General features: G+C 36.5%; 2 protein-coding genes across 2 annotated transcripts in view; both read left to right on the top strand.

Moving 5' to 3' along the window:
• The first annotated feature begins 1,421 nt into the window (after positions 1 to 1,421).
• On the top strand, positions 1,422 to 14,033 carry LOC139143550 (NEDD8 ultimate buster 1-like). The gene is made up of 11 exons (XM_070713981.1): positions 1,422 to 1,922; positions 5,470 to 5,705; positions 6,061 to 6,172; positions 6,553 to 6,667; positions 7,088 to 7,274; positions 7,798 to 7,907; positions 8,216 to 8,400; positions 10,141 to 10,382; positions 10,934 to 11,129; positions 11,609 to 11,780; positions 12,401 to 14,033. The coding sequence occupies exons 1-11, from the start codon at positions 1,791 to 1,793 to the stop codon at positions 12,559 to 12,561; spliced, it is 1,848 nt and encodes a 615-aa protein (XP_070570082.1). The 5' UTR covers positions 1,422 to 1,790; the 3' UTR covers positions 12,562 to 14,033.
• A 798-nt stretch (positions 14,034 to 14,831) lies between these two features.
• The window catches only part of LOC139143549 (thioredoxin domain-containing protein 3 homolog), a 31,359-nt gene continuing 19,864 nt past the window's right edge, over positions 14,832 to 26,326 (top strand). Inside the window, 14 exon segments of the mRNA XM_070713980.1 lie at positions 14,832 to 14,921; positions 16,234 to 16,352; positions 16,693 to 16,796; positions 17,212 to 17,400; positions 17,627 to 17,723; positions 19,441 to 19,523; positions 20,263 to 20,355; positions 21,233 to 21,254; positions 21,257 to 21,386; positions 21,801 to 21,875; positions 22,165 to 22,283; positions 22,488 to 22,632; positions 23,170 to 23,277; positions 24,048 to 24,199. Of these exon segments, the coding sequence (XP_070570081.1) occupies positions 16,262 to 16,352; positions 16,693 to 16,796; positions 17,212 to 17,400; positions 17,627 to 17,723; positions 19,441 to 19,523; positions 20,263 to 20,355; positions 21,233 to 21,254; positions 21,257 to 21,386; positions 21,801 to 21,875; positions 22,165 to 22,283; positions 22,488 to 22,632; positions 23,170 to 23,277; positions 24,048 to 24,199 (1,408 nt within the window). The 5' untranslated portion in view covers positions 14,832 to 14,921; positions 16,234 to 16,261.

Genomic DNA, 26,326 nt, shown 5'->3' with positions numbered 1-26,326 from the left:
CCTGCAGAAAATGGAAACAAGGAAAGAACTTACAATGGCTAAATCTCCAAATTTACACAAATTACTACTTGCAGATCAACAATATTATTCATGATGACATTAGTGCTGTTGTACAGATGCTTGCCACCCCATCATGTCTCCACACTTCAATTCCCAGACTCACATGCTTTGTAAGAAAGCACCTTTGTTATGCTTTAAAAATTACCAACCAATCTAAAACCCCATTTCCGATGACATTTTGTACTTTCAGCTGACATGATAGGGTCGAAACAGGTGTATAACAATCACTGACACAGTCATCCTTGACAGTAGACAGGAAAACCTCCACTGCTGTAATTGATGAGAATGTCAAGACAAAATATAACCTGTTTGATTGATTCATCAATGTGCTTCTGCTATATAAAGTCACATTTCTTTTGTGAAATTGTAATTTTGAAGGAAAGAAATATGAATTTCAAGGTTTCGCAAGTCTCAAAATTCCTGCCTTGACAGGCACACTATAAGCAAATGCTGTTGAGTATACAACTGTGTAAAATTTGAGTTTTGTTTTGAAAAATTGAGCCATAACATAATGATCATTGTTATGACTCTTAAATCAAGGACATGATTAAGAGAACTGATTAATCGATTACATATAAGCAAACTAACAGCCTCATCCCCGGATCACTATGTCTTTTTGGGAAAATGCACTACAATGCAGTAAACTTCATGATCACTTTTACGATGCCAAATGTCGAAGTTAAACTGCGAAAGAATCACGCCCCACAGTTTACCCGCATGCAATATGTCTAACAATTCACATTCACCGATTACATGTAAACCTTGGGTTTGCACAAAGGGGAACTGTAGTTTGCAGTGTATCGTGCCGTCCTTTTCTTGGTCTTGTCACAAAATATACAGAACACCATCCCTTTTGCAGCGATTTGGCACGACAGAGAAAGGGATGTCTCGTGATATATACGTGCTGCTAGTGCTGTCCCCGCCGGGGGCGTACTTGTTAACTTAGGAAATGAACGAGAAAGAGAGCAAGGATTTTGAAGAGAAAAATGTCCTTGAAGTTGCTTACAACGAACTGCAAGTGACGAGATGAAGGCCTGTGTTCCAGTCGGCTACGCCGTGTTGCCATAAAAATGTCTTACCTGATGAATGTCTTCGAACAGTGGGTACTTTGTGTCTGTGTCACGTTCCACATCGAGAGTATTTACATTTCTGCCGCCGGTCAACCTGATTTTGTCTTCGCGACCTCTGACCTCTGTGTATCTTACATAGTGCGAGTATCCGAAACATGCTTTAAAAACGTGTCCTATTAACTCGAGTAGTAAGTTATTGAATAAAATATCATTATGACACCCTTCTTATGCATAATGCTAGCTGAAATAAGTTTAAGTTGAATATAAATTCTTAGAGGAGTAAAGTCTAATAAACAAACAGATGTACTCTAACCCAGAAGTCGTGAAATCGCAGTGTCTCTTGTCTCCTGAGGTCTCCTGGCCGAACTTTTGATCGAAGAATTTCTGTAAACCTGTAAAACATTAAGCCGAGGCCGAAATTTTGAAGGAAAGACATATACATGGTATTGTGAAAGTGTGAAACGTCACTTAAAGGTGAAAACGAGGTCCCTTCGGGATTCATTTGAAAATGTGCCTTTAACGAAACCATTGCGAAAAATTTCGTCTGCATCAGACTTACGTCATCAAAGTTTTTTGTTGTGATGTCTGCAAAGTGCTGACTCAGGTGTCGACAGCCATACTGACCGTGACTTGTGCAAAATTGGAGGTGAGTGCACGAATATGGCAGGTGTAAGAAATCTTTCAGAGGAAGAAATTCAACGCCTACTGCGTGAGAAACTCAATAAAGACAAAGTGAAGCTATGGTTACCACCGTATACAAATGAACGTGGAGAAGCCGATAAATTTCCCCAGGTAAGCATGTGATATAGAATATAATAATACTGTTAGGGAAAATGAGACTTTTGTGACTTTATTTCACACCGTAGCATGTCAATGGACACCGTCAATACATTATTTTGAACGAACCTAATGCTGTAGTTCTTACAGAAAGTTTACAAACAAGTTTCGTGTTGTGTTATGTTCACTGTCATTATGTATGGGAGGATATGTTTCGCAACAGTTGTTAGTATCTTGTGGTAGTATCACAGTTGCGCACTTTAGTGGTACTTGTATATGTTTCGCAAATAAGTGCAGGGCTAGACTCATTTTATAGAATGCAATGTCAGTTTGTGGAATGGGAGAACATTAATAAAGGGGACAATCACCATAACCTGTCTTCTGTCACCGGTGTGTCCTTTCAAGTTGGCATCACCTCATCCTCATCCTCATCCTCAGGGGTCACGTGACAATGAGGATGACGCTACAGCGTCAGCTTCACCGGCGTCAGATCTGATTATTCCCGAATGCGTCTGATGGAATGATAAATGTAAAAAACAGCTGTAAAAATGTGCTGCAAGTTTCATATCACTATAAATGTTAATCAAAATACAATGGAGTTTGTATTTCATAATATTTAGTGACCTCTCTTAATATCCGTTTCTCATGATGTACTTACATTACAACGCAGCATTCTTAGCCCTTAAAATTTATATGCTGTCAGCGCATGTTACTTTAACCCTTTTCCTGCCAAGTCCATATTTCACAATCAGGTCAAGACGGTTAAAATTAATGAAACACAACATATTCCATATGGTGTATTTTAACATAATACTGTACTTTTGAAGGCTGTTGAAAACATAAATACTGTAAACTTGATTTTTCTGGACTAAAGATGCTGTAACATACCAAGCCAAGTGGGTGAAAATACGTCATGTTTTGGCTCAATACCGCTTTTTACTGACTTGGCTGATGGGGAAGTAATACTGTCTGGCAGGAAAAGGGTTAATACGCCGACTTTTCAGTCTCAAGTCATAGTTATACAAGTTAATTGTTTTATATGTCCTCTAAATAATTAGGACTTTCCTGCTCACATCTCATAGTGGTGATTTTTAGCTACTATAGACTATAGTCTATAGAAGCTATTGGGATGGGTATCCGTCCGGCGTCCGTCGTCAGTCTGTATGTATGTATGTATGTATGTATGTATGTATGTATGTCCGTTTGTGAGGCGTCCGTCCACTCAAATATCTTGAGAACCGCAGTACTTACTGATTTGATATTTGTTGTGTAGATGAAAAATACGATTTTGAGAAACTATTTTTTTTAATTTTTTTATATTGTTGAAAATAGGCAAATTAATGCCAAAAAAGGTGTTTTTGGTAAAAAATCTTCTTCTTCATAACCGCTGGTCAGACAGCTTTGTTATTTGGTATACAGGTCCCTAGGGGTAACCCAACTTAGACTTGTTCAAATTGTGATGAAATATGCAAATCTGTATTTTTAAGGAATTTTTTTGTCATTTTTGGTCAAAATTTGACTTACATTGTATGTAATTCTTGTACTGTATAAACCCTATCAATTCACCACCAGAAAAAATAATTAATATGATTTTAAATAATTGAATTAATCAGGAAATCATCAAAGCCAAAATAATTTTAGTGTAGAATTATCAGAAAGTTCAACTTTTTTTGACAGTTCATAGTGAAATGCTTACCATCTTGGAGGATTAAAACATGTAAAGGCAATTTCCTGAATCCCAACTTTGACATATTCTGAACTGTCATTTATTGTGCCCTGTATGTTATCTAAAAGAAATTGCTCAAAATAGTCAATAGAGATAGAGATAGAGATAGAGATAGAGAAAGTTCTAATTTCCATTTATGGTTGACTTTGTAAGGATAAAATAAAATTACTTTTTGAGGAAAAAAATAGAGTGGTCAATTAAAAGAGTGGTCAAAGTAATAGGGTTTTTATGGTAAAGCTGGGCTGTATAAAGATTCCTCATGTGCTATTTATAGCAATTATGCAATCTGTGTAAACAGTGCAATGAAAGTGTAACATGATTCCTTATAATGCTTTTGATGACCTTGAACTTCTTAAGTTTCAAACCTTTGTCTCTTCAGTGTGCTTTCTCTGAGTATGTACAGTCTCAACTTATTAAACAGAACTCACAATGTTAATCAAAGATATCCACCTTCTTCATCAATACATGTGTCAAAAGGTTATTCTCTACATAACTCAACAGAGCTCTGTCAACTGTTGAGTTGCTTGTTCTTTTAAAACCGCTGGTCAGACAGCTTTAATATTTAGTTTACTTGTCCGTAGGATGACCTTAGTGAGATAATTTCATACAGTAAGGAAATACTTAATTTTGTATCCATGTCTATAGTAGCTTCAGGGACTTGTGGCCCTATGTTTTACACATTTTGGACCATTTTTGCATTTTGCACCAATTTTTGGAAAATCTTAACACAAAAGTTGACAGGACACCCACAAACACATCCACTGATAATGGACTGAAAATTACGAACACTACCAAAAAAAAATAGTGTCTATGAGATATTCTAACGATAAAATATTACCTGCGAACCAGTATACGTTTCAAAAGAAATTTGTGAAAGAACGTAGTTGTTATTTTCTTAAGTTGTAGGCGAATTTTATCATTTATCCGTCCTCGGGTAGCGTCACTTCGGCAATCTTCAGATACAATGCTGAAACTGACACTGTTTAGGTCACCTGAGGCTGAGGATGAGGATGACGCCAACTTTAAGTTGGTTTTCTCATTATTGATATTGAATTATGTCAAAATGACTAGAGGAGCATTATTAGAGTTACCATCATTCCATAACAGTGTACAAAAGATGCAGAAACTAAATCCTAATGCATCTATCAGTGTCTTTCATTGGTGGTGGTGGGGGGAGGGGGGCTCAAGGGGAAATTATGACTGATCATGTTTTTTTTTACGTACGCGAACTGATATCATATTGTACCAAATTATTTACATGCAGCCTCTATTTTCCTTCACCCTTGGGTATTTTATAAATTTTTTGAGCCTGTGGTTGGGAAATTTTACTGGCTTGGAAAAATATCAAATTTCCCTGTTGGACCCTGCACTTCACAGATAACATGTTTTTTTACTGACAAAAGCTGCTATAAAAACCAAGCCAAGTGTGTGACAACATATTATGTTTTGGCTCAATAATGCTTTTTACTAGCTTGACAGATGAGGAAGTGATATTGTCTGACAGGAAAAGGGTTAATTAATCTTGTGGTTAGTAAAACTTAGTGTCATACATAGGTTACAGCTAAATAAAGCATTCTTCTATATGAAAAAATAGTACCAAAAGTTGCAGCTATCGTTTTGTACATAGGGGTACAAGTACTTGCCTTGAACATGGCACTGTCAATAGTGAAATATACTTCTTAGCTCATACAACTAATCTGAAACAGTGCATCTGGCCCTAACTATAATAAGTTGACACAATTTGACACTTGACACTTGACACTTGACATGTAAGATAGTGTGTGTTCATTAGTAGATATCTGTCATAGTTAAACTTGATCTTTTTCACTTTACAAGGAACTTGTGGACAAGTTTTCATCTGAACTGAAATTATCCCCAGAAGCTGTTGCATCCACGTTAGAGCAGTTACGTCAACATGCAGTCAACAAACTGGCAGCAAAACAGAAATTTCAGCAGTCTGGGGTTGCAACACTGAAAATCAAGCTTGCTGGCAATGTGCCAGCAGGTGTCACAATGACAGCTTTTGAACTTGAGACAAAGTTGGATGTCAGCGGCAGTGATCTCAAGAAAATGTAAGTTTTTTCAGACTAGTGTCTCACACTAATTTGTATTCACAACTACTGCAATCACTGATTTTGATGGGCCAGAGAGCCAAGACTACAAAATCGTTCAATGTTATCTATTTTTGGTCCATCTTGTTAAGTATGCCAGTCTAAATAGGCCGAGTGAAATTAAAATAATTCAGTCTATTCCATGATTGTTTGCAGACAATCTACATTCACCTACAAACTAGGTATTTGAATGCTTGACACAAAAATTGTATAAATGTTTCAAAGAATAAATTTAGGTTTCAGGTAAACTTTGATGAGACAGCAAACAAGACAGATCAGTGTAGTTTTAAATAACAAGGAAATTTATCATCTACAGGCTTTCTGATAAAACCACAGTGGAAGTTGATCGTTTGAAGTTGATAAGTTGTGGGCATGTTGTAGAAGATAACAAGGCACTGACAGGTCAACACATCAAGCATCAATCGCAAGTAAGTTGTATTTTGGAGTATTTCATGTATAAATACATTGTAATCTGAAACTTACATAACTCTATTTAGCAGTCTCAGTTTGTTTATTTTGGTGTAATTTGATATGATATATATCTTGTGCAATATTGCAATTAAAGCATAGTGACCACTAGTCTTTAATTTTAGTAAAATAATAGAAATTCATTAACATTACAATCATATTGTTTTGCTGATACTGTTAACTATAAATTTTCATATCAAGGAATTTTGATTTTGAGACTTGGTCAGCTGGTTGGTCTAAGTACAATGGCATCTTGATCTCAAAATACCATATACTTTTAAAGTACCTTTTTATTGGTTGATATGATAAGGATTTTAAATCCTATTCTTAATTTTGCAAGGTGATGGTTATATGTCTATCAGAAAGCGAAGTTGAAGTACGGAGAAAAGATGAAGAGCGATCAAAAGTACAAAAAACAAGACATGCAGCTGAAGTGCTCGTCAACAGGAAAGAAGGTAAACTTGATAGAGTTATGGTGTGTAAGTTGTAAGTTTAGACATTGATAGAGGTGATCTGTTTGCTTTTTTGATTGGTTACTGAAAGGAGAACTCTGTTTTAAGCTAATAATTTCATCCCATCATAAATCCTGTAGAACAAGTTTTGTCATGAGCACAAAAACATTATTTGAAAATTTAGATATGTAAGTATGCAGATCTTGATTTACAGGTGCTGCAGGCAAATTTCTGCTGATGTATAAACTTTTTATCAAAAGCGAAATTAAGCAATCTCACCATATTCTTTGATAAGATACAGGAATTATTCAAATCAAACTGATTTCAGAAATACAAAGTTTCTTCTCAGTTCCTTGACAAGATGATTCACATCAATCCAGTGATGCACATTAAAATTGTTTGCATGTTTTCAATCCTTTTCAGATGGTGAGCATGATGACTACTATTTACAAATAGCTGATCACACAGGTAAACCTATCAACCTGCCTGCTGAAGAGAGAAAAGCTTTGGCCTTGGCCATGACACTGAATGAGAAAGGCAGGGCTGCCTTGAAGAGAAAACAATATGGAGAAGCTTTGCTTCTGTTGTTGGAAGCAGACAGTGAATTCAAGTAAGATATTGTATGCATAGATTTGCCGTAGATTTGTTATTGTCATCGACAGACCTTTTTGTACATAACCTACATGTGTACTTACTTTTACTTTATTTTACACGTTATTACATCACACATAAAAGCAGCAAGTACTGAAACGATACAGAATGAAAAATTCAAACATATGGAAAACATTTCTAATATTAGTCAAAACAGTCAAGTTCACCTCAATTTCATTGTAAATAGAGAACCAGTTTATACAGTGAGCAAGGTTTTATGATCATTTCAGGTAAAGACGTTCATTCAGTATTCTAGTTTACACAGTATTTTACCTACAAAGGGTGCCATGAAAGACAGTGGCAATAAAAGCTAAATTACTGATATAGCTACTATGTTGAAAATCGCAAAAGAAGTAAATTCCAAAGATTGGATCATTCCATTTTCATGAGGCTAGGAATTTCTGTTTTGCTGTCACATGCATAACCTAAGTTGATTCTAACTTTGAAAATGTATAAACAGACCTTGATTTTTGCTCTTTCAGACAGTGTCGAGCTGATATCTTGAATGCTGTAGATAACTATGCAGTGTTGTGTCTTGATATATCCTGGTGTTATTTGTGCGTTAAAAACATCAATGATTTACCAGATGCAGGTGAGTGAACTTTTAGCGGTGAAGGTCCCCATCCCCCCATTTTTCTTTCTCTGGAAAACAGCCTATATCGCACAGTCTGTTTTAAAAGAGATAATCAAGTGGCTAAAACCTAATTTGCAGTCTGAGTTCTTTATATGCAAATTTACATCACTATATGAAGTTCAAATTTCAAAAGTAGGAAGCTAAACTATATTTTAATCTCGTATGATCTGAAGCAAGTGCTAGATACTCAACAAAGCTCCCATTCCTCAATGTTACACACAGAGTGTAACTTTGAAATAAAGTAACTTTTTTTTCAAAATGTCTAGAATCAAGGTTGAAAACTTGTGAAGAGTGCCTGAAGAGAAGCTATGGTGAAAGTCTTGAAAGACTGACAGCTGTGAAGGGAGACAGTTCCCGTGAGCTAGCATTGTTTGTCAGACTCTATCTCTTACAAGGTGTGGTTGCATTCTATCAAGGCAGAAGAGATGGCGCATGGCAGCTCCTTGAAAGGGTAAAGTTTATATACTTTCTAGAATAAAATGGGCTTGCTCATTTTAATCCCTGTAATTTTAGCCATAGTTTTTTGGAGGGTCTATGTTGAAACATAAATCTCTTTTCTGTAATTCATTTCACATGTATGGTTTTCAGTTCTGAATAAATTCTAAAGGTTAATCTTAGAGGGACAAAGTCTTTCTTCTAACTATTTTAGTTATTTTTGTTTCATGTCAGAAGTTATTTATATACTGGTAGTGTTCTTCTCACTGAAGCATGTTGAATTATCACTCACCGGAGCTATACTCTCAACATGGGTATACACATAAGATTACAGTCAATTGAACTTTTGATCTCAACACGCTAGATTTTAGTCACTGAAATTTTCGGTTGCAGCACTACAACCTTCGTCAGCAGAATAACCCGATCTCAATGTCGTGACCTTTTGGACACGTGATATCAAAATCGGGTCGTAGACTTTTGTTAATTTATACATGTACCTTCCACTGTCTCTATTGAGGGATGGCTTTCGGTTTACTCTGATTACTACACGATTGAACGTCCATGATGGATACCCACATTTCGCGAGCCTGCGTAATGTGTTGCTTTTCTTCTACACAATCAGCCGTATCGGTAATAACAGACTCTGCCCGATGGAAGAGGGTTTGTATCACTCCAAATTTATGTTGTAGCGGGTGATTAGACGTGAAATTCAAATACTGATCTGTATGAGTAGGTTTGCGGTAGATTTTAAGATTTATGGAGCCATCTTCTTGGACTACCGATAAGGTATCCACCGATAAGCGACCACCTCAAAAACACGAAAAGACTTCGTTCGCAAAGGACAGATTGTTCTACCGTATGTGAAGGGTACTTCTGAGGCCCCTGAAACGGACTTTCAACTCCTACGGCATAATGGTCTGTTTCAAACCTACTCAAACACTACCCAGTTACTGGTTGCACCCAAGGACAAAACTGCCAAGAAAACATCATGGTCCCGTTTACATGATTCCATGTCAAGGTCAGACCAATAAGGGCCCCTGAACACAATTTATACATCGGTGAAACGGAGAGATCTCTAAAAACCAGATTTCTTGAACACCGGTGTCCCAGCTCTACAACATCGGAAGTTTCCCAACATATCCACATTGAATCACCAGACCATTTTGTGAACTTGGAAAATGTAGAAATTCTTGATAGGGATCCCCGATACTTCGAAAGGGGTGTCAAGGAGGCGATATATATCCGAGTTAACCAGCCATTCCTTAATAGAGACAGTGGAAGGTATAAATTACCAAAAGTCTATGACCCGATTTTGATGTCACGTGTCCGAAAGGTCACGACATTGAGATCGGGTTTAATTCTGCTGACGAAGGTTGTAGTGCTGCAACCGAAAATTTCAGTGACTAAAATCTAGCGTGTTGAGATCAAAAGTTCAATTGACTGTAATTTGGCTACCAACACAGATGAATTTCCATGCAAAAATATACATAAGATCATAAGATGTAAATTTGCTGATGCACAATTTCTGTATGTACCATAGTTTATGTCATCAAGGCATTTATTGCTGTGTCTTCAAGCAGGATGGGAGTAGAGATCTAGAAACTGACAATTTATATTGTCAATTAATGATAAAATAATGTCAAAAGATAGTGTCCTTTGAACAGATTTTCTCTTTAATTCATTTCAGTGTACAATATCTGTCTTGTTTTGAGTTGCTTAATGACTACAGCAAAGATGTTTTATGTGATTTTTGCAGGCACAGGCAATATGGAGGACACTACAAGTTGACAGTGATAAACTCTCAGAGATCATGGCTTTGGGCTTTACGGAAGCTGAGGCCAGGCTGGGTCTGCGAACTGCGCATGGAAACATTGAACGTGCTGTCATGAAAATTACAGACAAACGAGAAGAGAGAAAACAGATTGCCAAGAAAGAAGCTGAAGAAAGGAAGAAAAGAAAGCTTGCTAGAAAACTTGGAAAAACAGCAGATGGACAAAAGTAAGTTTTCAAAGTGGTAAAGTGAAATTTCCTTTCACTTCTGTGAATTTTTGCATCCTGATGTTTTTTGCATTTACAGAATGCAGTATGTGTATAACATTTATATTCACATTAGGCATCAGCATGACCATGCAACAGTTTTGACGAGAGGTTATAAACTGGCCTAAGGCTTGTTGTTAAAGTACCGTATATTCACCAGTTTATCACGGCACATGTTGAAATTTTGCCTAAAATCCATAGGAAAAGTATGTTAGTATGGTCCCCTCTAGTTCACAGGGTCTCTTTCAGAAACCAAAAATGGTCATATAACACCTGCACTTATATGAAAATTTGGTCCATACGTTGCTTATATGTATTAAACCTCTGAAGATGAATACATGAAACAGTTGATAATTTGTCAACTATAAATTATAGTCTAGTGTCTGTATGGTGGTATCAAGAAGTACCACCATTTCGGATTTGAAGTCATCCTGGTACATGCCTAATGCCAGAATATAGTAATGAGTAGCATTTTCTGCTCCTCTGACTCTTATGAAATGTTCATTTTTCAGATTAAACATTGATTTGTATGAAACTCTGCTATCGATGGGGTTTCCGAAGTCGGCAGCCTCTACTGCATTGAGACAGTCAAATAATGATATAAATGTTGCGATACAAACACTGAATGAACACCCAGAGTTGCTGACTCTGCCTGACACAGATGCTGATCGTGCTGATGTTCCAATTACAGATGAGCTAATTGCAGGGGTGAGTTTTTGATGTCACATTCATGGTAGGGCTATGTTTACTTTGTAAAGGCTGCATGTGTAATGCAAACCAGTGTCAATACTATCTGTTCCTGCTTTTAGTCCTTTCATTGTGTTACCCAAAGTGTGGGGTTCATTCGACTTCCATAAAGACAATAAGTATAGTATTAAAATAAGATAGTTGGAAGGTAGTGCTGACAGCTATTTTGATATACATATCAATGAAACTGAATGTATCAACATGGTTTGTCCTTGTGTGGCAAAATTCAACGTTCAGATTTCAAAAAAGAACTTTTTTAATTGCTTAAATGCAAAACTATATATTATGGCATTTTTTGTACAAACTTTCATTAAAAAAATTTAAGTGTGATTTTGTAATATCTTAAAGTATTGTGGCAATAATTATGCAATGTCTGATGTTCATGGTATCAATTTACACATTAACATTCTCATATTGATCAATTTGTCATATTTTTTAAGGTAACAGAACTTGGTTTTACGTTTGATGTTGCAAAAAGAGCTCTACAACGTCATCGTGGAGATGTCCAAAAAGCTGTGAATGAACTGATAGCTAGAGGAGGAATCCTACCTCCAGATGAACCATCATCGTCATCATCAACCACATCATCGTCATCAGCATCGTCTTCTTCAGGTGAGAACACTGGTTATCTAATCCCAGGTCATATGTAAGACTTGCCACATCTCCCTGTTAATTCTCCCTCTACAGTAGTCAGAACTACCAGCTAATGTTAAAAAGGATTTTATTCCAATGGTCTGGAATCAGTATTGAATAGAGTGATACCATGGTAAACCTGTAATAACAAGTCAAAATGTTCTCAAGCATAAATGGTGATATTATTGACCAGCAGATGAAATATTATGATTTGGAACAAGTTATATAGTAGAAGTCTTGTATTGTAAATTCAAGACAAGTGAGCACAATGTCATCAAAATTAAACAGTGTGGTACTAATATAAGTCTAGTGAAAGACGAAATACATAAATAGCTTTATACAGTATGAATACTATGGTCAAGCAGTCATCAAAGATTTTTCAACTATTATATTTCACATTTAATAACAATGCATATTATTTAATCTTGCAATTACAATCAAGAAGAAATTGAAACAGATAGATATAGCAAACACACCTGATGATATTTTCTGTATATTGAAGACACTAATAGTGGTATGTTTTACATAGAATGACATTTGACATTTGAATGACATTCATGAAGTGACCTCAGCTCATCTATGATTTATTCCTACCTCAGCATCCAAATCACAAGCTGAGACTGAAGAGGAGAAGGAAGCTGTGAAAGAGTTGGTGCCGGACATAGCGGAGCATGAGGAAGATTACCTGGATTTGGCTCTGGATGAAGAGGGAAAGCTGATTGAGGAATACAAGACAAGGATTCTATCGTTGGCGCAGTGACACCAATTTAGGAATTTTGAAATTATGCCTTCAATTAATAATGTGAATGTACAGATGATCAAGAGCCTTATGTAATGTTGAATTTTACTACAACTTCCAGACTGAGTTACCAATGAAAACCTGAGATCCTGATTCTCATACGTTTTGCACAGCTGATACCCAATGCATTGTAGCAGAAACCAGCCTTATCGCTTCAGGGGAAAATGTTTTTTATGGACTTGTGGTTTTCGTTTTAAATCTAGTATGCTTACTGAGTAAACCTAGCTTCAGGTACAAAACACAAATTTGTGAGGCCAACAAAGAGGGTATAATTTGGAAATGAAGTATGAAACCATATTTTTGTCTGGTATTACTCTTGCAGTATGAGTCTTGACAATAAAGTATTTTCATCAATGCTTTATTTTTGTGTACAGCCACTATAATAAAGCAGTCACCCACCCTTTTCCCCCATATGTACTACACTTATGGTAACGCAAGTTTTATTTCATCCACTGAAACACCAATGCTGGTTTTCAAGCACCAATCATGATGATTAATTGGCCTTACACATCTCTCAAATCTCCTTGAGGTCAAGCTTATTCTACAGGAAATACCAGGTTGTTGCTCAGTTTGACGTGAGAACAATATGAAGATCCTGGTAGTATAGTGTTACCTGTATGCAGTGTATTGCTTTGAACTATAAAAAATAACACAGGAGGTACCAAGAGAATTTGATGGCAGCTATGGCAAGATCATCACTACCTTATTAACAATCCAAGCATTATTTCAAACAGCAATCGTTTCAGGAAATCAATTGCAATAATTACGTAGTTCACTCAGTGCCTTTTCATGATAGAAGATATAAATCAACACACCCTATAAGACAATGTTTTAGAACATTGTAAAGGTCTTTCAAACTGCAACTTACAATAGGGTATATGAACGGAGAAAATGATAGGTATTCAATCTCATCTCTCAAGAATTTGTACTTCATGAAAATCAAACGTTTTCTACACTGAGCATTTGAACAGAATATTAACAAGGTTACTCTACCCCACTGGTTAGAATAACCATGATATTAATAAAAAACTTTTAATTATCAGAGTTAATTTTCACCAAAAATGTGCCAGTATGATTACCACTCTAAAGTGTCATTTTGAAGGGAGTGTTTTTTTGTTTTTGCTGTTTTGTCATTATTCAATCCTCTCATTCCGCAAACTAGGTTTTGACAGAATGTTTCTGATGGAAGCTATATTATAATTTTTATTGTCTACTTTGTTTCTGTATAAACCTATGTTTAGCATGATGTACATATATATTGCTTAAAACTTTCATTTGCTACACATACAAATAATAAAGTTATTTTATCTTATGATTACTTCTTGAGAATATATTGTTTGTGATGTATCTTTGGTAAATCAAGTGCTTCAATGTTGTGTAAGTCTTGAAAGTGCCATTTTAACATTAAAATACAACAAGAATTAATACATGAACCACTGTGCAAAATGTCATTTTTCATAAATTCATCACAGAAGTTTGTGATTTTTATATATCCCAGCCGTATATTGGTAACCAGAATCCTATACTTGTGTCAATGGACTCGGAGGTAGCTGCAGTGCAGTAGCTAGAGGTCTTGCCTGGGTATAAGGGTCAGATGGCAAAACCCTTGATGTCTGCCCCACATACCCAGGCAAATCCTCCAGCTACAGAACTGCAGCTACCATGGAGTTTGTTTAATACCTCCATGATGTAAAAAAGAAGCTTTCATGAACAAATTGAAGCACCTGTATATGCCAAGTTATAGTGTGGGATTGGAGTTAATTTTTTTGCAAAGAAAACAGATAGTCACATTTTTTACATGAAAGGGAAAATAGTCACAATAGCAACACAATGTAACGGTAGTCACCCCCTGGCATATATTGAAATACAGTATTGTATGGCAATCAAGCTATAGCTGTTGTATACAGGAACCTGGCAGGCTGGTAGAAGTGTGGAGTTAATTTTGTGTCAGAGGTCAAGAATGCGCCACCAACGACGACTGAACACATAACTTGCTGCAGGACCTAGCCGGCACATTTTCACAGTAGGTCAGAAGTACTCGACGTACTGTTTAATGAAATATATATTTTTGTACAGACAATCCTTAAACCTGATTTTGAATAGTAAACTGTTTTAATTATAGTAAAATTATATTACTCAAGACTTTTTTATTTCAAGAACTAAAGTGAATCCCAAATAAATATTGCCTTCACCCTCTTTACATATCTACCCTCCTATCTTCTCATTGTAAGAGCTGTCGTCACGTGACCCTGCCAAGCAACAGAGAGCGGAGTATAAACAGAAAAGCGAGCTGTATAACGTGGAAATCTCTCACAAATCAGGTATGTTTTTAAGACTTTTCATAAACGGAAATTTTCTCAAGAAAGAATTTTGCACTCTGATACTTGAAATCTTAACCAGTGATTCTGTCACTTCGAAAAGTGTTCTATTTATTGCAATTGCAACCCGTATTCGATCGTCGGTCGGTCAGATTTCCATAACCGTCCACATTTTTAACGTGCAATGGTTGACAGAAGTACAAGTAGGACGAACGACAGTACAGTACATCATATCAGAAAGATGATACAAGTTTGAAATATGGGCCAATCTTTAGCTGCCCTAATACATTTGTGTGGGATATCTATGCACATCTTTATTGGGACGTTAGCACTTTGATCGATCGGGGCACAGGTGATCAATGGTTCTTCGTTCAGTCCCAGTCAGAGTATGATCGATGCCGGGGGCTGAAACAAACTTGAAGTGACACCTCACATATGCACATATGAGAGCATGTTACAGCTGGTACGAGTCAGTATTCAATATTTTCAGCTAAACAAAAATATACTTTTCTTTTAGTCTACTAAAACATGTTTTCGTTGAGCTGAATTTTCAACAACAAATCAACTCATCATTGACACATCAGTGGTCATTGATTTATCAAGGATAGCCTCAACAGTACCATATTAATTTTAAGGTCTGTCTTGAAATAAGGAGATGAATAAGGTCAGTAGGCTAAAAAAAGTCAAAGCTATCGTAGATTGACTGTTCATCATAACATGCACAAGTATCAAGCAAAACTAAATGTGCATATGGTTGCCTGGTAGCCCGATGTGTATGTCATGTCGGAGGTGTTTGGCCATTGCTTTTGCTGCCTCTGTGCATATCCAATAGCTGAACACCCCTGACATAGAAGTACACGTAGGGCTAGGAGGAATTGGACAACAACAAGACAGTGTAATTTACAAACTAATGCTAACTTTCACAAATTATCCACTTTACATCATAGATTAGCGTTCCTAAATTCATGAGTTTTGGCCCCAAGAAATGTCAGTGCCAGTATACAATCATCTTTTTTCAACAATTCTATATTAAAGGACATTGAAAAGAATACATAAAAATCACACATAGTTTTTCCATAGAAAACCTGTCTTTTTGGCTTGCAAAGTATTTTAATCACCAGTTGATTAAGAAAATACACAATATATAAAGTATGTGAAATCCAAAGTTCATAGATTACACATTCTGCATATGTGAAAGTACCTCAAGTACAGGTGCCCTGTTAGCTGTCGATAATTTTTTTTCTTTAAAAGAGATCATCAAGATTTAGAGAGTACTTTCTTTGATCAGTGTTCTTACTGTGCGTTTTCCTCTCAGCCTCAGAGTGTAACTTAACCAATTCAAGATGCCACCCAAGAGAGAGGCAATTGCCTTGCAGAAAGAAGTGCTCAATCAAGAGCAATGGGATGAAATAATGGCTGCAGAAGGCATAACAGGTGAGAGTTATTCCGGTATACCGAATCAAGGGCTACTCTCTTTGATTAGAATAATGGATACCTTCCTGTGTTATTCAATATTTTCTAAGTCTACATTTTCTCTCCTGAAAGATTTCACAGCAAAAATTGTGAAAGTTTTATTGTGCAAGAATATACGGTAGATCTTTCTTTCAAAAATTGTCTGGCGCTGTGATGTAATCTGCTGTGGTGTAGCAGAAAAGATCAGATACCTCTGACACTATAAGCTTTAGAAATGTTCAAGTTTTTCTCTTATAGTTCGGCTTCACCTTTCTTAGATTCTTGTATCTATATAAATTATCTTTTTGAATTACTTTTCTAGTTGTTGATGTCTATCAGAAGTGGTGTGGGCCGTGCAAAGCAGTGGCCAGTCTTTTCAAAAGGGTCAAGAATGAAATTGGTGATGACCTGCTTCATTTTGCAGTGGTGAGTCATAGCAATGTCATCATCATTAGATTGGTATTCTTAACACTGCAATGATTGTTATTATCATATAAATGAGCAACTTTTTCATTGGACTGATATCCTTGAGAAAGAATCAAGCCAATGTGGCAATATTGAAGGATCATGGTTTCATATCTGGTGGAAACACAGAATGCAGTGTAGGAAAGTTATTCTCAAAGTTACTGAATATCAATGGATAGGATACTTTAGCTTATGGAGTATTTACAGTGTGAAAGCTTAACCTTTTCACCTCTGAATTTAATGTATTGAACCCTTTGTGTGCATCAATCCAGTACACTCACTAAATTATTTACATTTACAGAAATTGGACCTTAATTATTACAGCCTAATTTGCTTGAGATATAAATTGTTTCTACTTTTTTCACAACCTTTTTAGGCTGAAGCTGATGGTATTGAATCTCTGGAGAAATACCGTGGTCACTGTGAACCCTGTTTCCTATTCTTCGGCGGTGGACAGTTAGTTCATGTCATCCGTGGTGCCAAGGCGCCTGCATTGGCAATGGCCATCACTGACCAGCTAACAGCTGAACACAAAGTCCTTGAGGAAGGAGCCGAGAGGAAAGTGGTAAGTTCAAGTGACCATCATAGTAACTCTACCCCTATTGGTGTTGAATGACCCTGCCTGTCAGATGCTAAATGATGGTAAATGATGGGAACATCTTCCTAATGAAAACAAAGTTAATGACATCAACTGATGTTCTCTTAAAGGCCCAATTCTCCATCCCTGGCTTTGACATGGCTGTGTCATGTATGGCAATCACAAAAACTGCACTCTGGCCTTTAATTTGCAGGTCAGAGACCCATTGTTGGCAGCTAAAGAGGAAGAAGAGAAGGCAGCAGAGATGGCAGCTGAGGAAGAGAAGAGGAAACAAGAGGAGGAGGCCCTCAGTAAGTACAAACATTGTCAGAAGGAAAACTGATTGGTAAAACTCCTGAAGTGAAAGAAAAATTCCTGCAGAGAAATTTCACATATTGAGTTTCTGCTCTCAAAGATAAGCTGTTTCCCTATAATAATTCTTCGCTGAACGTGAAAAGAGGTGATTTCATGAACAACTAGAAAATGTATATTAACTAGGCTGGGAATTATCAAATTCATGATCAAACAGAACAAGCCGTTTGTATACACAATTGCACATACTGAATGATCTATGTAAATATCTTAGTGACTGAAAGCTGTAATTTATGTAACAGATTCACCTGTCAAGAACAGTTGAAATTGTCTGCAATATTATACCAATCAAAATGTGTTTTGCATCTGTTTGCATGCTGTCCTCTTTGTCCTTACATGTCTGCTTGCATGTACAAGCAATGATGAATCTCAGATCAGTAAATTTCTGGTTTGTCAACACTACATTCCAAATGTGTTTCAGCATGAAAGTTTTCTAAATTTTCCTTACAGTTGTAAGGATAGTGTAGATTATTTTAGTTTAATATTTAGAATGAGGGTCTATAGGTAAGGTATTCAATAATGTGCATGCTTTTCATTTTAGATTTAACCTGTTTTGGATAAGATTATACTGTATTCAATGGCATTCATTTTCTAAATCAGCAAAGCCTGATGAATATGAACATGCTCGCCTTCAAGCAATGTAACGGTGACAATTTCTTAAAACCAGCCAGGGATAACATTGCATTAATTCTCTGATTTACCATTTTTTTTTTTTTTAAATAGTCTTGTTAGTTATTACGCGATTTAGTAAGTGTAGTCTGGTAAATATGTGAAGATTTGAGAAACCCCATGAAAATGATTTGTGTGTACTTCATTTATCTATATAGGAAGTGAGTTAGGTGAATTCAGTAGTGATGTAACACTGAGAGATGTAGGTAAAGCTGAGATAGATCAAGCAGTGGGTAGAGTCCGTCGCACTCATCGTAGGATGAAAAGCACAGGTGTAGTATAGGATCTGCAGAAAGGGCTCTCAAAACTGGTTATACAGAATAAACTTTTCTTTAGACCTCCAGTTTTTGTATACACCAGTACATGTATGTCACCCAGGCTGTGAATGCAGAGAAATAGTACAGTGACTGTTGGTGGGCTAGGCTAGTGAAAGTTTTCACCCATCTTTGTGAGGGCATTTTCAGTAAGATGACCTGTTTTAAAATCTGTAAAAATAGTAAATAGCAAGATGAGTTCTCTAACGTCGGTTGAAGATTTCAAAGCCTCTTCATTTACTCAATGACAATTACCACATATTTTGTTCAATAATTTATTCTGAGACTTCTGTAGTCAAATGTACCTTTTATCAGACTGACAGCATTTATGAAAAATTTTGAGTTGATTTAGCACTTTCTTGACATTTCGTGTGACAAAGAGAATTTTCTTGAGTCAGAGGTGTGTCAGTGTAACTGAGAAAGAACACTGCTTGGATCAGAGTTAGAACCACAGACTCAGATGATTAGTACCATCATTAGAAGAGCTAATGTTTCGTACTTCACAATACTACCAGAAAGAATATTAATGAATTGCTCATGTTCTATAAAACAAAAATACTGAAAATATTATCAGAAGTTATAGCTCTTGATTCCTGGAAGAAGATATTCATTCATTCAAAACTTTTCAAACTCATCCATGTTTCTAATTGAATGTGTCTTTTCACATTGACAGAACCAAAACCAAAACAGGTCACAGTGGCTGTTATCAAACCAGATGCAGTCAAAGCAGGTCATGTGGATGAGATCGTAGAAAAGGTAAACAACAACGCTCACACTCTGCACCTCTTACATAACATGTGTCATGATTGGTCACTTTACGGTCACATGGGATGCGTTCCTTTTTACTTGAGTTCATGTAAAGCTGGTTAATAACAAATTTGGAACTGTTACCTGACTGGGTAACATTTTCGTTGGCTGTTTACCTTGATTAGTTTGAAAGAGCCAGCTACACATGGGTAAATTTTACATGTAAGTGTCTTGTTTGATGCAAAGGAAATTAAGAAACTGCTGATTTTTCACGAAGCAGAAAGTACGAGATGTGTCATAAAGCTATATAAACTGGTCATATTCAGTTATCAGGACACTTATCTGTATGTGACCAATCAATATTTGGATAATGTTACAGTTTCTTTCACAGTACATCAGGCAAACTGTGATATGAACACTATGGCATATCAATTCATAGCCCATATTGCCTGCGCAACTTGGCATTCTCCTTGTGCCATCAACAATTGAATTTAGCATATCCCACTTTGGCTAAATGTAACCCCTCCTTATAATTCACAAGACTGTTTCCAATAGATGATTATTATATATATGATACCTAACGACTGACAATAAGGAAGACAGTCTGAAGATAATTGTCTGTAACTTGTTAACCATAAATGTGTACACACACTTACAGTCATTGTGAAAATCTTTGTGACTGTTAAAGTGTTAAAATATTTACCACAACATTTACAATCAGACTAAAGTTGATGTTTATTGATTACAGATGAAAGCAGAAGGTCTTGAAATCCTGGCACAAGAAGAGAGAATGCTGACAGAGGATGAAGCTAGAGACTTTTACTCAATGCACAAAGATGAGGTCTGTGTTTTACCTGTTACTTTCACTTTTGTTTTCAAGTCTTTTTAAGATAGAATGAACCTCGGGGACAGATATTTGGATGCTCAAACATTATTCTTTTGACCTACCACTTGTTGAGGCTCATTTTGAAGCTCATGGAGTAAACAAAGTTTTCTGCTTAGTTTTGTGAAAATTGGGAATTTTATTTTCCCCTATAGAGATAAAACAGGGATGGCAGCCATTTTGAATAGGCCAAACCCGGAATTCGAATCGACCACGGTACAACAAAGCCATGTGCACAAACGCGCACTGACGTACGTGTATTTCAATACGCGTTCAGTACACATGTGGGTTTGTTTGTAACGGCATCACGTGATTATTTGGGGGTACTGAGTACGTAGAACGGCGTACGCATCGCGTCCTTTTTATTCCGGAGTAGAATCATTCCCAGTGGTGGGTGGTCAACATTCGGGAAATTATCTTTATAGTACTGCATGCTGCATGTAGATCAGGTGTATGGTAATAAGAGTTAAGTGTATCTGAACTCAAGTTGCATGTGTAAAAGCTATTGCCCATTGCTTTGCTCAGCATCTTCTTTCATGTTTGGAATTTTTATCTGCTTGGTATACTGCTTATTTGAAGTTTAATGTAAGGTTTATCATTGCTCAGGGGAATATTAAAATGGATCAATGAACTTCATAAGTCCAACAATTTATTATTGACTTCAGGGCCTAGGGTGGTATATGTTGAGTGTAACCACAGGATGATACAGGTGTATATTGACTCGTTCAAGACCTCTAGCAGTGTACATAAATAATTATCGCCATTATATGAATTTGTTAGTGGCACCATCAAGCCATGTGATAAACTGACAGTTAGTTGATACCACTCTTAACAGGAACACTTTGAAGAGCTTGTACAGTCATGGCCAGTGGTCCAGTTCACACACTTATCTTGACCAAGGGTGATACGGGAGAAGGCGTTGTACCTGAAGTAAGAACTCTGATTGGTCCAGCAGATGTATCAAAGGCAAAGGAAGAGGCACCAGACAGGTATGAGGGAGTTGAACTTGAACTTTATTGAGCTGACCCATACCTGTGTTGTTGTATATTGAATGTATTTATGGAATAACAAAATGATATTGTCTAATGTTGCAAATCTGAACAAGTGCAAATTTGACTGGAACGCCAAACAAACAATTTGATATAACTATCTGTGTCATCTTAATTGCAATTTTTAACATGAAAACAAAATTCTACACTCAGGATAATGAGCACAGCAAATGTCTTCTTCAAAGGAACACTTTCACATTAAAAAATGATAAACTGCCTGAATATCACTTATACTTCTTCAATGTACTGTAAATTCAGAAAATGTTTCCACTGACTATGTTTATAAAGTAACTTTTACTTTGTAACGGTAGGTATGATACATTGAACCTCTGCTGTTTTTCTTTTCAATCACAGTTTGAGAGCGGTGTATGGTACAGACACAATAACCAATGCTGTTCATGCTGCAGATTCTGATGAGACGGCAGCTAGGTAAGAACATGACTGTATTGACTAACCCGACAAAAAGTTTGATATTTAGTAGATTGGTCAAAAACATTGATATTTGCAATTGAAATAACTGAAATTGCAAGCTAGACTTTCATAAAACACTGTCTTCCTATCTTTTTGTGCTACATGATGAGTATCTGTCTTTGCAAGAACAAAACAGTTGTATTTGAGACTTTTTGCTATGTTTCCCAGCTAACTATTACTATACCTTTAAACTACACTGTGACAAACAAACTAATAATCATATCATGTTGATCTTTCGTGTTTGCAGGGAATTAGGTTTCTTCTTTCCAAATTACTCGGTGCCCACAGTGCCAGGTACAGGTCCACCACCCAAAAAGGAGAGGACGCTTGCCATCATCAGACCAGATGCCCTCAGAGAACACAAAGGTGAGAATCCCACATCACAGATGTTGCTTTGCAGAGTTCTGTGTTTGAGCACCAAAGATTGTCATATCAAATGCGTCATGGAGGTGCATACATACATTATTTAATTGTGTTATTTTCATAATGTCAGCGAACTGCAAAATTCCAAAGAAATCTGAGGCCCGATTTCATCATCAGATTTTTCCTCAATAAATATTACCCTTTCAGATGCCATTATTGACAAAGTACAAGAAGCAGGATTTGAAATTGCACTACAGAAAGAGATCCAACTAACAGAAGACCAAGCCAAGGAATTCTACAAAGAACACGAAGGCCAGGAATACTTTGATGGATTAGTAGCAAATATGACCAGGTAAAAAATCAAAATTTTGAAATGCTTCTGTCAAAGTTGCCAAGGGACATAACATCTTTCATTCAGTCTGCCAAATGGGTACATCATCTGGTTTTACGATTGTGCAAAATTATATCCATCGAATGTCTTAATGAGATACATGAATTATTTCAAGAAAAGTCATGCATGATATTGTAGCACAGGCTGACACCTTCGAGTGGATCACTTTGTCAACAGTACATTGATGATCAGAACATTGTCGAGACAAATTATGAAATATATTTGTGCATATTCTCTGTATAAAATTTTCATGTTTCGAAATACAACACATGTTGATACCATCAAGCATAGTGTATACTCCCATAGCTCTTTTATTAAACCGTCTGCTCTTTTCTTTTTAGAGGTGTCACTGTTATTTTCAAGAAAATGTTTTGTTTGATGCTGTCAGCCATGTCATATCTAAGCATTTGAGATATGTGTTTTCCGACTGCCATGTTACTGCAGTATATTCCGCCTTATCCCTAACCATCCATTGTGTCCTCCACTCTATCCATACAGTGGTCCGGTGTTAGTGCTAGGCCTGGCAAGGGAAGATGCAATTCAAACATGGAGGGATATGTTAGGACCAAAAATACCGGAAGAAGCTAAACAGAATGCACCAGACAGGTAACCCAGAGTAATAAGTATTGCATCTGAGAGATGGGTCAGGTGGTATCAGGAATGTAAAACATACGGAATCAGTTTTGTGACTGAGCAGATCCTTGTTGTAGCGCAGCATGTCTGAACTGTTGCTTCTACCGTAACTACCAGTACTAGTGCTACTACTTGTAGTGCTACTGCAAGCACTACACAATGAAGTAGTAAACCAACAGGATATTAAGCATCATTGAATCATCTGATCTCTGATCAAATGGTTGTAGGTGAAACACTGTCTGTTGACAGTGTTATATCAAGATGCTTGAATCCTCAAATTGGGACAGTTCCCATTTACTTGGGCTTATTTTCCAGTTACATGACGACTCGCATTTTATTATTATGGAAAAATTTGCAGAGCCAATCAGTGTCAAAACAACACATCTGTTCTCCCCATTTAACATTGGGATTAAATTTCACCCATTTCATCAATCAGTAGCATAAGCTGGATTAAACCCCAAGTAAAAGCTAAATTATTGTTTTCCACGTCTGACAAACCCCTGAAAGATTATAAAAATATTCACTGACATGCAGTGGAATGATACATGAATAGATGAATAAAGTATATGCAACTATGTGCAAGATAATTACTGAGCATGTCAGTGTAAATGTAACAACAGTCAGAAAGTTTTTAGCAGTCAAAGGCTTTTTTGTCTTAGGGTCTACGAATTTGCAAATTTGTTATGGCAAACCATTTCCATCCAATGAGAACGCCTATCGACTAACTGCTGTTTCTTCCACAGTTTACGAGCTCAGTTCAGTGTTGAAGGATTGCCCGTAAACACGTTACACGGCAGTGACTCTCCCGAACAGGCAGACAAAGAACTTAATTATTTCTTCCCAGTTCAGCAGACCCTTGCTGTCATTAAGCCCGAAGCTGTCGATGAACACAAAGGTAGTCCCTCGTTTCTGCATGTGAACTCAACCTGCGGAGGTGTAGTAAAGTGGGTCCACATTAGGCAGATGGCTTGACATATAAAAAAAAGAGAAAGATAGAAATCTTGATTTGAATTTGTGAAGTTGTACTAGAATTGAGGAGGATTATCTGTAGGGAGGTACATGCAGTTCAATAAAAGACAAAAAATTTTCAAAATGCAATGATGAGAATTTCATTTTCTCAGAAAAAAAATAAAAAATAGAAATTCATAACAAAATGAAAACTTAAAGAACCATTTTGTTTTCCATGAAACAGTGTTCAGTCACATTGTGCAAAATTTTGCAAAAATTAGTGAATTTTTACAGCAGATAGCTATACTCAGTGAATATGATAATTCAACCCATACTAATATTCTTGAAATAACTGACTCAGTTCTGCCTGGCTGTCACCCACTTTGCTTCATTATTCTGCGACGTGTCTTTTCCACGTGTATGAATGTCTTTTGTCAATTTATGTTTCTCTCTGTAGTTTGCGTGCCCAATTTACCGTAAATGAGATCAATGCACTCCATGGTAGCGATTCGGCCAAAATGGCAGACAAGGAGCTCCAATACTTTTTCCCAGTGCAGCAAACGTTAGCTGTCATCAAACCTGATGCAGCTGAGGAACAGAAAGGTAGACCCGGCAGATCTGGGTTCATCATCGGATTTTCTCTCGCTTCATCTCTTGTCACAGAGTACTTTACACAGTAGAATTGCACTCCATCAAATTCTAGCCACCCCCAGAGTGTCCTTCACACCCATCTTTTAACTTTGGAATGACCCTAAGTGGTGTAGTCACCAACAGTAAAGTTTGTCAAACCATAGAGTAAATGGGTGAATATGTAATAAGGTCATCTTATAATGCAAAATACAATCCACTGATTTTTCCTCTCTCTTATATGCACTGTGCAATATTCCTGTTTTCTGTCAACCCTGTTGTATAATATCTATCATCTCCTGTTTAAAATAACACCATATATTTTACCAGTTTTTTTCACCTCATCAACAATATCTTTCTCTGTTACCAGTTCTTTTCTGTCCTTCAAAATATTGATTTACATTTTAGCAAGAAACTAATGCATCACCACAGGAAGTTTGAATCAAATGACTGCAAATGTATGTTCACTAAATGTACGCATGTGTTTTGAACCCAAACATAATCTTTACGGGTCCTAATATGAACGGTAATTTTTCCAACGAAATACCCAGAATCCTGTACCTCCATATTGACTCACAGACAGCGTTTTCTACCAAAAGAAGAATGTGACAATAGATGAAGCCAGGGAAAACTGACTACTTAATATGCACAGCATGACCGGCAAAGGCTTTTTCCCCTCCACTCAATGTTGACATTTTAACCTCCTGCCGTCACCTTGTGACGTCTGTGGTGTAAGAAATTGTTATGCGACTTATCACACGCTTGGTGTGTTGTTTAATAGCGCCATTAAAAAATTCATCATTTAATACGCATGATTTTCACGCAAAATGCCTAACTTTTTCAATTATGATCACACCAGCTCCAAAAGAAAGGTCGGTGTTTGAATCAATGTTTTACTGGGGCTGTCAGTGTAATCTTGTCAAAGCTGTAACTGGTATATCAAGACTACGGTAATACTATTATGCCATGCGTTCACTGCCATACTTATTGCTTCACCAAAAACAGGTCTGATTTACAATTATATGATTGAAATGTTATCAACTTGGCAAAAAGACTTAAATATTTAAAAATACCACAGTTCAGATATAGTTCACTGCTGACATTTTCTAAACTGCCAATCACATTTCAGGATAATGAACAAAATTAATAATGAAAGTGAACAAAAGCTTCATACATATTCCTTTCTTTTGTAAGACTTTTATAAATTAATGGAAGTTTGTGCGTTTTTTGCATATTTGCAAATTAACACTTTGCGCTGCAATTTTACCACCAAAATTATAGTGTGCAAAATTTTGCCAATTTTGTGAATTTTCTGTAATTTTTTTGACAATTTTGGACCAAATAAATTTCACATTTTATTGGCTTCAGATTTACTTTGGCGCTCAAAGGGTTAATTATTGCTCGAAGGAAAGTAGAATGCATTGGTAGAAACTTCATCCAATCAGCT

This window comes from Ptychodera flava, chromosome 11, assembly GCF_041260155.1.
Source record: "Ptychodera flava strain L36383 chromosome 11, AS_Pfla_20210202, whole genome shotgun sequence".
Classification (NCBI taxonomy): domain Eukaryota; kingdom Metazoa; phylum Hemichordata; class Enteropneusta; family Ptychoderidae; genus Ptychodera; species Ptychodera flava.
Note: the sequence above shows the minus strand (reverse complement) of the source record. Positions and strands in the feature narration are given on the sequence as shown.